The sequence below is a fragment of the Trachypithecus francoisi genome, unplaced genomic scaffold (genome assembly GCF_009764315.1).
Source record: "Trachypithecus francoisi isolate TF-2019V2 unplaced genomic scaffold, Tfra_2.0 Lachesis_group17, whole genome shotgun sequence".
Taxonomy (NCBI): Eukaryota; Metazoa; Chordata; class Mammalia; order Primates; family Cercopithecidae; genus Trachypithecus; species Trachypithecus francoisi.
In genome coordinates, this window is record NW_022681462.1 from 105100907 (window position 1) to 105113635 (window position 12729).

General features: G+C 48.8%; 1 protein-coding gene across 1 annotated transcript in view; it reads right to left on the reverse strand.

Annotated features, from left to right (window-relative positions):
* The window catches only part of COLEC11 (collectin subfamily member 11), a 47535-nt gene extending 41693 nt beyond the window's left edge, over positions 1–5842 (reverse strand). Inside the window, exon 1 of the mRNA XM_033176652.1 lies at positions 5473–5842. Within this exon, the coding sequence (XP_033032543.1) occupies positions 5473–5545 (73 nt within the window). The 5' untranslated portion in view covers positions 5546–5842. The remainder of the gene's footprint in view (positions 1–5472) is intronic.
* Between the last annotated feature and the right edge of the window lie 6887 nt (positions 5843–12729).

Here is a 12729-nt window from a genome sequence, read left to right on the forward strand (position 1 = left end):
CGCCCTGCTCCCATCCACCCGCCCTCCCCTGGGGGACGCCATCCCGAATGTGAGCTTCTCCTCTGGCGGGGTTTAAGCAGTATTCCTACACATTATGCGTTCTTAAAGCATCTTCTGTCACGTTTTGCTTGTTTTTGGTTTGGGGACAGGACTGGAGTGCAGTGGTGCCATCTTGGCTCACTGCAGCCTCAATTTCCTGGGCTCAGGGGATCCTCCCAGCTCAGCCTCCCTAGTAGCCGAGACTACAGGCATGTACCACCATGCCTGGCCAATTTTTGTCTTTTTTGTAGAGACAGGGTCTCGCCATGTTGCCCAGGCTGGTCTGCTGGGCTGAAGTGCTCTGCCCATCTTAGCCTCCCAAGCTGCTGGGATTATAGGCGTGAGCCACTGCGCCCAGCCTGGATTGTTTTTGAGGTTTTGTTTTTGGAGATGGAGTCTCACACTGTCGCCCAGGCTGGAGTGCAGTGGCACTATCTTGGCTCACTGCAAGCTCTGCCTCCTGGTTTCACACCATTCTCCTGCCTCAGCCTCCCGAGTAGCTGGGACCACAGGCGCCCGCCACCACGCCCAGCTAATTTTGTGTATTTTTAGTAGAGACAGGGTTTCACCGTGTTAGCCAGGATGGTCTCGATCTCCTGACCTCATGATCCACCTGCCTCGGCCTCCCAAAGTGCTTGGATTACAGGCATGAGCCACCGCGCCCGGCCGCTCTTGAGTTTTAAAAGATATCACAGCACAGTATCCACAGCATTCAATGTCTTTTTACTCAACTTTATGTAGCTGTAGCTTATGGATTATCTAATCTTATTAAGGCAGACTACATGCCACTGATGGGTGCTGGGAGAGGAAGGGCATAGCTGGTGGCATGGAGCTCACCCTCAGGACTGTGGGGCAGCCGGCCCTTGCCTCCCTGGGCCACGGAGGGGCCATGGCACTGCCCAGAGACCTCCCGGGACTTGGCATCCTGAGTGCAGTGGGTGAGGGACAGCTACAAATCCACTGAACCACTTACCAGGACCTTGGCCACACCACATGCCCTTTCCAAGCCCCTGCCCTTCTCTTAATGTGGAGATTGGCTATTTGAAGGGATAGCAGAGGTGATTAATGTGCGTGGCACCATGACCCAGCGCGGCACACAGCGAATGCTCAGCGAATGGCAGCTCCTGATCCTACTGCGATCACATGCGTGGGCTCCCAGTCCAGGGAAAGCGCTGGAAGCCAGGGTTCCTCATCTGAGAACACCTGTGCCCTGCCCAATGCCTCTGCATTAGTCAGTTCTCCCACAGAATGGGCACAGGGAAACCTGCTTCCAGTCAGTGCCATCCTGCAGTGTGGGTCATCGTGTACCAAATGAGGACCTGGCTTCTTCCTGCAGAGCCCTTTGCAGAAATGACTTTGTAAAGGACAAGGGTGCAGAATGTCCACTGGGTTGGAGGAAAATAACTCCCATACACTGCACAGAGATCAGCACTATCAGGCCCTCGTCACAGATGAGGAAGCCAAAGAAAAGAAAAATTAAGAACCCTTCCCAGCATTGCGTAACTAGTATGTGGTGAGGGTGGGACTGAAATCCAGGGCTTCCCAGCACTGTTGGCTGCTTTCCTCTTTCTGCCCGACTACCCTTTCCCCATGCCTCAAAGGAAGGGCCCACCTTCCTCCTTCAGTCATGACATAAGGGATTTTTTAAAATAGGTTTTTGATGGAGAGAACAAGAAGTCAATATACATTGTATACCAAATGTGGACACATATCTGATTTAATTCCCAAAACAACCTTGTACATTATTACAGTTCCTCACGATAAAGACAATGCAATATGGAGTTGAACAATCGGCCCCAACTCCACCACCAGGCCTCCAGCCTCCTCTCCATACCCCCCACCCACAGCCGGCCTCCAGCCTCCTCTCCACGCCCCACACCCGCTGCTCCCCTGTAGAGACCCACACCCTGCTCCCTTGTGCTCACGTGGATAGTAGAATAAGGGCAACTGAAAAGCGGAAACCCAGGACCCCACCAGCTGACTTCACTCCTCCCACCAGCGGACTTCACTCCTCCCACTTTCCTTCTTCCCTGCAGGCTTGGAGTGATCTGTGCAAGCTACAGCTTCCTAAAGGTCTCTGAGCACGCAGAAGCCTGCAGTTGAGCAGGCACCAAACCGAGTGAACAAATGAATGAGTGAATCAAGGAACAAACAACAGAACGAAAGTTCACAAATAGAGCCTTCTGCTCTTCTCCTGGTGGTGTTTCCATGTTTCCGAATCTTTATTATATCTAATGTCTACGCAGTATTTCCAGGGCAGGCAGTTTGCAGATGTGGGTTACTGCCCTGCTGTCATTGTCCTGAAATTCTAATAATGTTGAAATGGGCCAAGCACAGTGGCTCACGCTTGTAATCCCAGCACTTTGGGAGGCCGAGGCGGGTGGATCACCTGAGGTCAGGAGTTTGAGACCACCCTGGCCAACATGGGGAAACCCCATCTCTACTAAAACTACAAAAATTAGCTAGGCGTGGTGGCGGGTGCCTGGAATTCCAGCTACTCGGGAAACTGAGGCAGGAGAATCGCTTGAACCCAGGAGGTGGAGGTTGTGGTGAGCGGAGATCATACCACTGCCCTCTAGCCTGAGCGAGAGAGTAAGACTCAGTCTCAAAAAAAAAATGAAATAAATAAAATAAAATAAAAATAAAATGTCAAAACAAGGGGCACCACAAGGTTTGTAGCCACACATGCTGGTCCACTGGGCTCACAACCATAGTCTCCCCGGCTGCTGCCTGAGCAGCAGTATTTTGGCTCCTCGTGGTATGTGGCTTCTGAAAGCAATGGTAAACTCTTGCTCCCCACCCACTCAGTGCACAAGTCAAACCTTACTTCTCAGTGTTTGTTGGATACAAACTGGGTTTAGATTTTTTTTTTTTTAATCTCAGGAATCAAAGGCTGACATGGGAATTTCCTCTCTAGTTAGAAATGATTCTGGCCGGGCGCGGTGGCTCAAGCCTGTAATCCCAGCACTTTGGGAGGCCGAGACGGGCGGATCACGAGGTCAGGAGTTCGAGACCATCCTGGCGAACACTGTGAAACCCCGTCTCTACTAAAAAATACAAAAAACTAGCCGGGCGAGGTGGCGGGCGTCTGTAGTCCCAGCTACTCGGGAGGCTGAGGCAGGAGAATGGCGTGAACCCGGGAGGCGGAGCTTGCAGTGAGCTGAGATCCAGCCACTGCACTCCAGCCCCGGCGACAGAGCAAGACTCCGTCTCAAAAAATAAAAAATTAAAAAAAATTAAAAAAAAATAAAAAATAAAATAAAATAGAAATGATTCTGTTCAGGTGTAAACAGGCGTTCAGCAAGGCTTTTACTGCCTTTACTCCGCACATGTTCCAAGAGTGGCTTCAACAAAGATCAGGCTCCATTTCCCAAGAAAAGGGGTGAGTAGTGAGCGGAGAAACCCAGAGCAGCCCAGATGGGATTCACACTCACTCGCTGATCCCGGAGCAGCCCAGTCTGGGATTTCTCATGCCTTCACTCCATTCTTTCACTCACCCCGGAGCAGCCCAGGCGGGACTTCTCGTGCCTTCCCTCACTTCACTCATCCACTGACCCCGCTGCCCATTCACAGAGTTTCTGTCCATTTTCCTGCGACAGGCCCCATCTAGGCCTATGGGCACAGAGGCCCTGCATCAGGGCGCTCTCTGACGCACAGCAGGAACCACGGCAGGTAGGCACTGGGTGAGGGCACGCAGGCCCCCGAAGGAGTCTCTGCTTCCCAGAGGTCTCACCCTCTGACTGCCTTCTTAGAAGAGGAATTCTATTTTGTAAACGGAGAAGCCACAGCTACCCCCAGGACCTCTTTAAGAACAACATCCTTATCTCCCAGCCAGGGCCCAAGACGCTTAGGGCCTTCCCATCAATGGAAGGAGCAGACTTGAACAGCAGGGGGAGGGGGTTAAACGTGGAATCCTGAGAAGAAGTACATGTTAAAAATGAAATGAACAATGGGGCCAGGCCCTGTGGCTCATACCTATAATCCTAGCACTTTGTGAGGCCAAGGCAGGCGGATCACCTGAGGTTAGGAGTTCGAGACCAGCCTGGCCAACATGGTGAAACCATCTCTCCACTAAAAAATACAAAAATCAGCTGGGCACCATGATGCACACCTGTAATCCTAGCTACTGAGGAGGCTGAGGCAGGAGAATCACTTGCACCTGGGAGGCAGAAGTTGCAGTGAGCCGAGATTGTGCCATTGCACTCCAGCCTAGGCGACAGAGCCAGACTCCATCTCAAAAAAAAAAAAAAAAAAAGAATGAAATAGACAATGGGAAAAAATCATGGCTTCAGTTGCCAAACATGCTATTCTACATTTTCGTTAAGTAACTTCAGCAATGCCCAGCAACTTACAGGCACCACAAAATGCCTCCTGAGGACCACATCCCTGAAGCACCAGGAGGCCCGTCTCACTGGCGACTGCCTCAGCCCCGCTGTGTGTTTCCCTCCCTACAGTGACGGAGCACCTTCTGGGGCAGCTTGTATTCTGCGTGGATCCCACCCCACAACAGCACACGCTCCTTAGTTTCTTACCAAGAGCACAGAGTAAGAAGGGATCTCTCCCCTCTTACGTTCCCCCAGCAGTCAGCACATGACCGGTGGGCTCTCTTCTCTGGCGCATGGATTTTTCAAAATTGTAAATACAATCAAATAGCTGTGAAAGATTGGGGCAGTGCTCTGCCTACCACAGGCAAAGTGTTTCCCATCAAACCAAAACGTCGGCTACCCACATGCCATGGCTTGAAACGTTCATCTTTACACTGAGAACGGCCACATCACCTCAGCTCTAAAAAGACAGCCAGTTTCTAGGGCAAGGCATCCAGGCAGGAGGCGGTCGCCCTAGAGAACTTGCCTCCTTTCCAATTTTGGAGACAAGATGACCCCACCTGGTTTTACACGACCCCATCTGAACTCCAAGTCCCTCCCTTGAAAGTTGCCACTCCAAGGCCCACCTTTCCCCCAGCTCTCTGATCCCCGTTCCTGAGCCCAACACAGAGCCAATGGTCCCTGGGAGCAGTGGTGGCTGCTGTCCCCTGACCCCTCAGACGCTGCTCAGGAACAATCCTCAGGTTGTGCGACCAAGGACTGAACTGAGGTTTGGAGTTAGCAAAGACTGTTTCGCCCTCTGGGCCTTGGGCTCTTTGAAATCTGCCACCCAAGAGGGTGACTCCATCTTCCAGTAACTCTCAGGGGTCTGAACCCATCTCATCAACAGGCTCCACGAATTTCCGCCATGAACGAATCCAACTTTGGAACTCTGGTGCCAGATGTATTGAGACTCCCTCTTTTTTGCCAGGATCTAGGGACAGATTCCCATCCTCCTCGCTCAGCCGGAGGCCACGTCGCGCCCCGTTTGGAACCCTGCCTGCCTCCCCTCTCCAGTGTCTTAGCCCCCGTCAAACCCTCAGCTGCAGCCCCGGGCAGCGTCTCCTACCTGAGCACGCGTTAGGCGAACGGGGCGTCCTGGCCGTCGCTGGCCCGCGAGGACACTGCCCCCGGCGCCTCATGGCTGCTATTTAGAGAGGCGGCCGCGGTCTCAGGCGCAGGGAGAAGCCTCGGCCTGGGCCATCAGACAGCCCAGCAAATCAGGCTGCCCGGCCGGCCGCAGCCTTATCTCGGCCGCTTCCTGTCTGCGCTGCGCCCACCGTCCCGCAGGGCGGCCTGGGGAGTGTGGGAACGTTCGCCGGCCACGCCAAGAACTCCCTGAGGCCGGCTTCGGGGTGCGGGGCAGGACCCTCCTGGAGATGCCCCTGCTGACTCTCCAACCCAAACACCCCACTCGTGTTTCTTTTTTGGCTTTCTCTTCTTTCTTTTCGTGTTTTGAAAAAATAAGCATGACTACTGTAGAAATTCAGAGGAGCATGAAGAGGAGGGACGCTCATCACCTGGCACCAATCAGACAGAAACGAGTGCAGCTGACTGATCGCCTTTCCTTTGCTCACAGGGGATTTCGCTTCAGAAGGCAGTAAGAGCTTGACCACGGGCTGCGGAGACCTGGCCACACCTGAGTCCGGAAACTCACTCCACGCATTTAAGTTTCATTTAAAGGCAAGTTTCATTTAATGCCAGAAACAAATCTTAGGGGCTGGATAGATCCAGCTTCTGTGCAGCCTGAATCTTGCATGTTTTGGGGGATAGAGGAACCTTATTTAAGAAAAAGAGACATATAAAATCACAATCACAGGAAGCTAGGTTCAAAGGTGAATATTTATTTAGACTGAAAACTCATAAAATAAAAATGTAAAAACAGACTAATTCCACACAAATAATAAAATTCAGGAAAAATAATGGATTATTTAAAATTACAGTTATACATAAATTTGACAATTTAGACAAAATGAACCACTTCATGAGAACACACTACAACATGCGCAGCAGGAAACAGATCATTCAATAGCCCTATCCCAAGGAAGGGAATTGAACTTGCAATTTAAACACTCCCCAGAAAGACATTTCAGGGCCAGATGGTTTCACAGGAGAGTCTACAAAACGTTTAAGAAAAATTAACACCAATTCTACACATCCTGTTCCAGAAAGTAGAAGAGGAGGGAATATTTACCAATTCATTTTATAAAGTTGATTATTACCCTGATACCAAAAGCAGACAAAGACAGAACAAAAAAACTGTAGACCAATAACCCTCATGAATATAGATGAGAAAATCCTTAATAAAATATTAACAAACAGAATTCAGTAATATAGAAAAAGATTTATCAACTATGACCAAATGGGGTTTCATCCAGGAATATGAGGTTATGTCAATAGTCAAAGCTCCTTTCATAAAAACCCATTAACAAGCTAACAAAGAAAATCACACGAATATGTCCATTGATGCAGAAACAGCATTTGGCATAAACGACACCTGTCATGACAAAAACTCTCAGAAAAGTAGGTGCAGGAGACCTTCCGCAACTTGATAAAGATCATCTTTTAAAGGCAAAGCCACAGGTAACACCATACCTCATGGGCAAAAATGGAACGTTTCCTTCCTGAGATTAAGACAAGGCAAGGGTGTCCACTCTCACCTCTTACTCACTGCAGTGCTAAATTCTAGGCACACCAGCAGGGCACAAAAAGGAAATAAACAGCATGTAGATTCGAAAAATAAAATAACACTGTCCCTTGTTGCAGATGACATGGTTGTCTCCTTAGAAAATCCAAGAGTCTACAGAAAAGAGCTTCTGGAAACTATTAAATCAGTGCAACAGGTGACAGGATACAAGGCAATATTTAAAAAACCAAGTAGGCCAGACGTGGTGGCTCACACCTGTAATCCCAGCACTTTGGGAGGCCAAGTGGGCAGATCCCCTGAGGTCAGGAGTTCGAGACCAGCCTGGCCAACAAGGCAAAACCCCGTCTCTACTAAAAATACAAAAATCAGCCAGGCATGGTGGTACATGCCTGCAGTCCCAGCTACTCGGGAGGCTGAGGCAGGAGAATCGCTTGACTCCGGGAGGCAGAGGTTGTAGTGAGTTGAGGTCACGCCATTCTACTCCAGCCTGGGTGACAGAGTGAGACTCTGTCTCAAAAAATAAATAAATAAAAATAAACAATGAAAAATCAAGCAGATTTCTATAAAATAGCAATGGATTCATAGACACCAAAATTCAAAATAATATCATTTACAATTGCTTTAAAAAAGGAATACTTAGGTGTAAATATAGAACTTACATGCTGAAAACTACAAAATGCTGCTGAAAACTACAAAATGCTGCTGAAAACCTCAAAAAACATCTGAATAAATAGAGAAACACATCGTCTTTATAGATTAGGAGACTCACGCAAGCATGGTGGCTCATGCCTGTAATCTCAGCACTTTGCGGGGCTGAAGTGGGAGGATCACTTGAGTCCAGGAGTTCAAGACCAGCTTGGGCAACATGGTGAAACCCTGTCTCTAACAAAAACAATACAAAAATTAGCCAGGCATAGTAGCATGGTCCCAGCTACTCAGGAGGCTGAGGTGGGAGGATCACTTGAGCCCAGGAGGTGGATGTTGCAGTTAGCTGAGATAGCACCACTGTACTCCAGCCTAGGTGACAGAGTGGGACCCTGTTTCAAAAATAATAAAATTAAAATTAAAAAGTATAGATTAGGAGACTCAACAGAGTAAAAATGTCGATTCTCCCCCAAGTTAATACACAGTACAAGCTTAACACAATTTCTCCAAGTTAATACACAGTACAAGCTTAACACAATTTCTATCAAAATCATAACAATAATTTTTGTAGATACAGACAAGGCTATTCTAAAATGTTTATGAAAAGAGAAAGGAACTAGAATAGCTAAAACGATTTTGAAAAAGAATAAAGTAGGAAGAATCAATCTACCCAATTCTAAGACACTATACAATGGAACAGAACAGAGAGCCTGGAACTAGGTCTACACCAATACATTCAACTGCTTTCTCACAAAAGTACAAAAGCGATTCAGTGGAGGGAAGACAGCGGGTGCCATGAACAGTCCAGAGCAACTGGACGTCCATAGGCAAAAATGATGAGCCCCAATATAAGCTCCACACCTCATACAAAAACTATCTCAAAATAGATCATGGGCTTCAATGTAAAATGTAAACTTACAAAACTTTTGGAAAAAAAAATAGAAGAAAAATCTTCAGGATCTAAGGCTAGGCAAATCATTCTTTGATATTCTAACATCAAAGTACAATCTGTAAAAGCAATCACTGATCAATGGAACTTCACCAAAATTAAAACCTTTTGCTCTACAAACGACACCGTGAAGAAGATGCAAAGACAAGCTACAGGATGGGAGGAGGCGTCTGTCAGCCACAAATCCAGCAAAGGAGAGTGTCGGGAATACAGAAAGAACTCTTGAAACTTGACAGGAAAATAACAAACTGCCCAAGTAGAAAATGGGCAAAAACATGAAGAGACATTTCACCAAAGAGGACACACAGTCGGCAAATAAGTACATGAAAAGATGTGCAACGCCATTAGCCATTAGCGAAATGCAAACAAAACCCACAGTGAACTATCACTACATGTCTATCCAGGTGGCTAAAACAAAATCCCAACACCAAAGGCTGGCATGAGGGGAAACGGGGAGCAATTTGAAATGGTGCAGCCAGCTGGGCATGGCGACTCAGGCCTGTGCTCCCGGCACTCTGGGAGGCCGAGGCAGGCAGATCACGAGGTCAAGAGATCGAGACCATCCTGGCCAACGTGGTGAAGCCCCGTCTCTACTAAAAATAAAAAATTAGCCAGGCGTGGTGGTGCATGCCTATAGTCCCAGCTACTCTGGAGGCTGAGGCAGGAGAATCGCTTGAGCCCAGGAGGCGGAGGTTGCTGCGAGCTGAGATCACACCACTGTACTCCAGCCTGGATAACAGAGCAAGACCCCGTCTCAAAAAAAAAAAAAAGAAAGAAAAAAAAAAAACAATGCTGCAGCCACACTGGAAAAGTCCAGGAGTGCCTCAAAAAACTAAACATACAACCACACCACCACCCAGGAACTGCACTCCAGGAATTATCCCAGAGAAGTGGAGAGCTGTGTTCACACACACCAGGGCTGTCCAGTCTTTTGGCTTCCCCGGGCCACATTGGAAGAATTGCCTTGGACCACACATAAAATACACTAACAATAGCTGATGAGCAAAAAAAAAAAAAAAAAAAGGAAAAAAACTCACGAGGTCTTAAGAAAGCTTACGTGTAGGGTCACATTCAAGCCATCCTGGGCCACATGCAGCCCCCGGGCTGCGGGTTGGACAAGCTTGCTGCACACCAAGGTTTATAGCAGCTTTATTTGTAATATCCCAAAACAGGAATCAGCCTGGACATCCTTCACCAGGTGAATGGTTAAACAGACTGTGGCACATGCCTGCCATGGAACGCGACCCAGTCACAAAGAGGAACCCACCATCGACCCACGCAGCACCTTGTAGGAACTAGGGACTCTACTCACTGAAAAATACCATCCCAAAAGGCTCCTTACTGTATGATTGTCTCTATACAACACTCTTGAGATGGCCCAACTACAGAAACTGAGAACAGACCCACGGTTGCCAGGGATTCAGGAGGAAGTGGGGCAGAGGGAAGGGGGTGCTATGGGAGGGCGCCGTGCAGGGTCCCCGTGGTGACTGCAGCGAGGCACATCCCTGTATCTGGCTGGGAGACTGTCCTGCAGTTTCACAAGATGCTGCCCTTGGGGAGGTTAAGTACACAGCATCTCTGTTAAAACTGCATGTGAATCTATAATTTTCTAGATGTTAATAAAAGTTTAGTTTTTAAAAAGCTGCCTGATAGCCCTTATGTTTTTATGTTTTTGGGTTTTGTTTTTGTTTTTGAGATGGAGTCTCGCTCCATTGCCGAGGCTGGAGTGCAGTGGTGCGATCTCAGCTCACTGCAAGCTCTGCCTCCTGGGTTCGAGCGATTCTCCTGCCTCAACCTCCCAAGTTGCTGGGACTACAGGTGCCCACTACCACGCCCAGCTAGTTTTTTGTGTTTCAGTAGAGATGAGGTTTCACTGCGTTAGCCAGGATGGTCTCGACCTCCTGACCTCATGATCCACCCGCCCTGGCCTCCCAAAGTGCTGGGAGTATGGGTGTGAGCCACCGTGCCTGGCTAATTGTTTGTATTTTAGTAGAGACGAGTCCTTATGTTTCTGTGTTACTTGGCTGTATATTCTTTCATTGCCTGCTCCCGTGAACACAAGTATCTATGGAAAGAACAGAAGATAACTCAGTATTTGCTCTATCTTGCATGGTTATTTAAATGTCTTATTATTGGTAGCTTCAAAACAGTTTACTTCAGCTCCACAAGCCTTTATCAGTAATGTCATGAATATTTTTTGGATGGTTGTCAAGGCTGGGGAAACCTCTTAACAGTTTTCTTTCATATACTAGGTGTTTGATTTCAGGCATTTCAACGTTTGGGTTTTGGTTTGTTTTGTGCAGAGTAATTCTAGTCTTTGACATGACCACACCACTGACCAATTTGTGGCTCCTGACCTCCTCCTACACCATGAACCACCGATCATATCCAGCTGAAATCCAAAATAATATAACGCCAACTCAACTTCAGTTTGCTGTCCCCACCCCTCGGGCTCAAGGACATTTGACAATGTGCAGAAGACATTTTCAGTTGTTACAACTGGAGAGACGGTACTGGCTTCTAGTGGGAGAGGCCAGGGCTGCTGCTAAACATCCTACAATGCATGGGATGGCCCCACAGCACGGAGCGCTCCAGCCCCAAAAGCGAACAGTGCTGAGGTGGGGAAACCCTCAGCGAGATCCAAAGATGCCTGGGCCATGTCGGCACCACTCAGCAGGAGGCTGTGACAGAGGAACCAGACAGCAGTCTTCACTCATTGTGCTAAATATTTTATTTGTGCTAATTTTATAAAAATATATGACCACAGAACTCAATGCTAAGGCCTCTCCAGCCGGATCTTTATTGGTCTCATGGTGACTCTGCCTCTGTTGTGTGAAGTAGGGTGCGGAGCACAGTGTGCCCAGGCCAGGCCCATCACATCGTATCCTTTGGGCAGCCATCCCCTCTGCCTGTGCAGGACGCAAACGGGTGAAGAGAACGGAACCGTGTGTAGAACCCAATGCCAGCTAGGATCATTCACGACCACTCACTAATGGAGGCCTCACAGCTACCCTCAGAGCAAGGAGTTATCACCCCCATTTCAGAGTTCAAGAATGAGAGACCTTGCCCAAGATTGCAGTTCACAAAGAACGTGCCAGTCAGAGTCTGGGCCCCGCGCACTAAAGCTGCACTTGTCAGTGGGCAAGCCAGCAAGGTCCACATGGAACCCCCCCAAGACCCCACTGCCTGGCTTCTGTTTCACAGCTGATGTGGGTGTTTTCCATTTGTTTTTGTGTTCCTGAAATGTTAAGGACTTTAAAAAAATATATGCCAATAAGCTGATAATTACTCTCAGTTACATAAGTAAGTGATGATTTAACTTCCTATTCCGAGTACACTACATTGGAAGTGCGGTTAGACTCTAAACCGTGTTCACACCTGCATTGGGAACAGAAGGGCCAGGAGGCCTTCCCCCTCCTCCTTTTTCCTCTCCTCCCCACAGCTTTTTCTTGAGAGTGTTTAAGTCGTGGCTGCTGGGAAGAGCCTTTTGCCTGGTAAACCCTGACCTTCTCAGGGGGCCAGGACAAGACTCTGGCACAAATCCCAAATCGTATTTACATTTCTCAAAGATAACTCAGAAATCTGGACAGCAGGAGCCGGATGAAAACCCTGCTTGTCTCTGGATGGGAATTCTCACTGGGGTCACACAGTGCATGTGCCAAATCTCTGGGACATTGTCCATGAGGACATGAATGGCAGCCACCTCTCCCCGTCCTTGTGTTCCCTGACACAGCGGGGCCCCACTGGCCTCCCGCCTCAGCAGTGTGGGGCTGGGCCTCCGTCTTCTCCCTGGCGCTTGCCTCTCCCGGTGCCACTCCGGGGCTGTCCGGGAGCATAGGCGTGAGATCGGGAGCACAGACGTGAGATCTGGATCACAGCCTCCCTGCCTGGGCACATGAGGGCGGGGCCCCACCACTGTATCATCTGAGACTATTAGGGAGTCAGCTATCAGAGGTCCTCAAACTTGAGCCTGCATCAGAATCGACTGGAAATCCTAAAACACGTGGCTGGGCCCCACCCTAAAGCTGCCGATGTCATACGCTGCTGGTGGGACCTCAGCGTTCTCGTTTCTAACACTTCCCAAG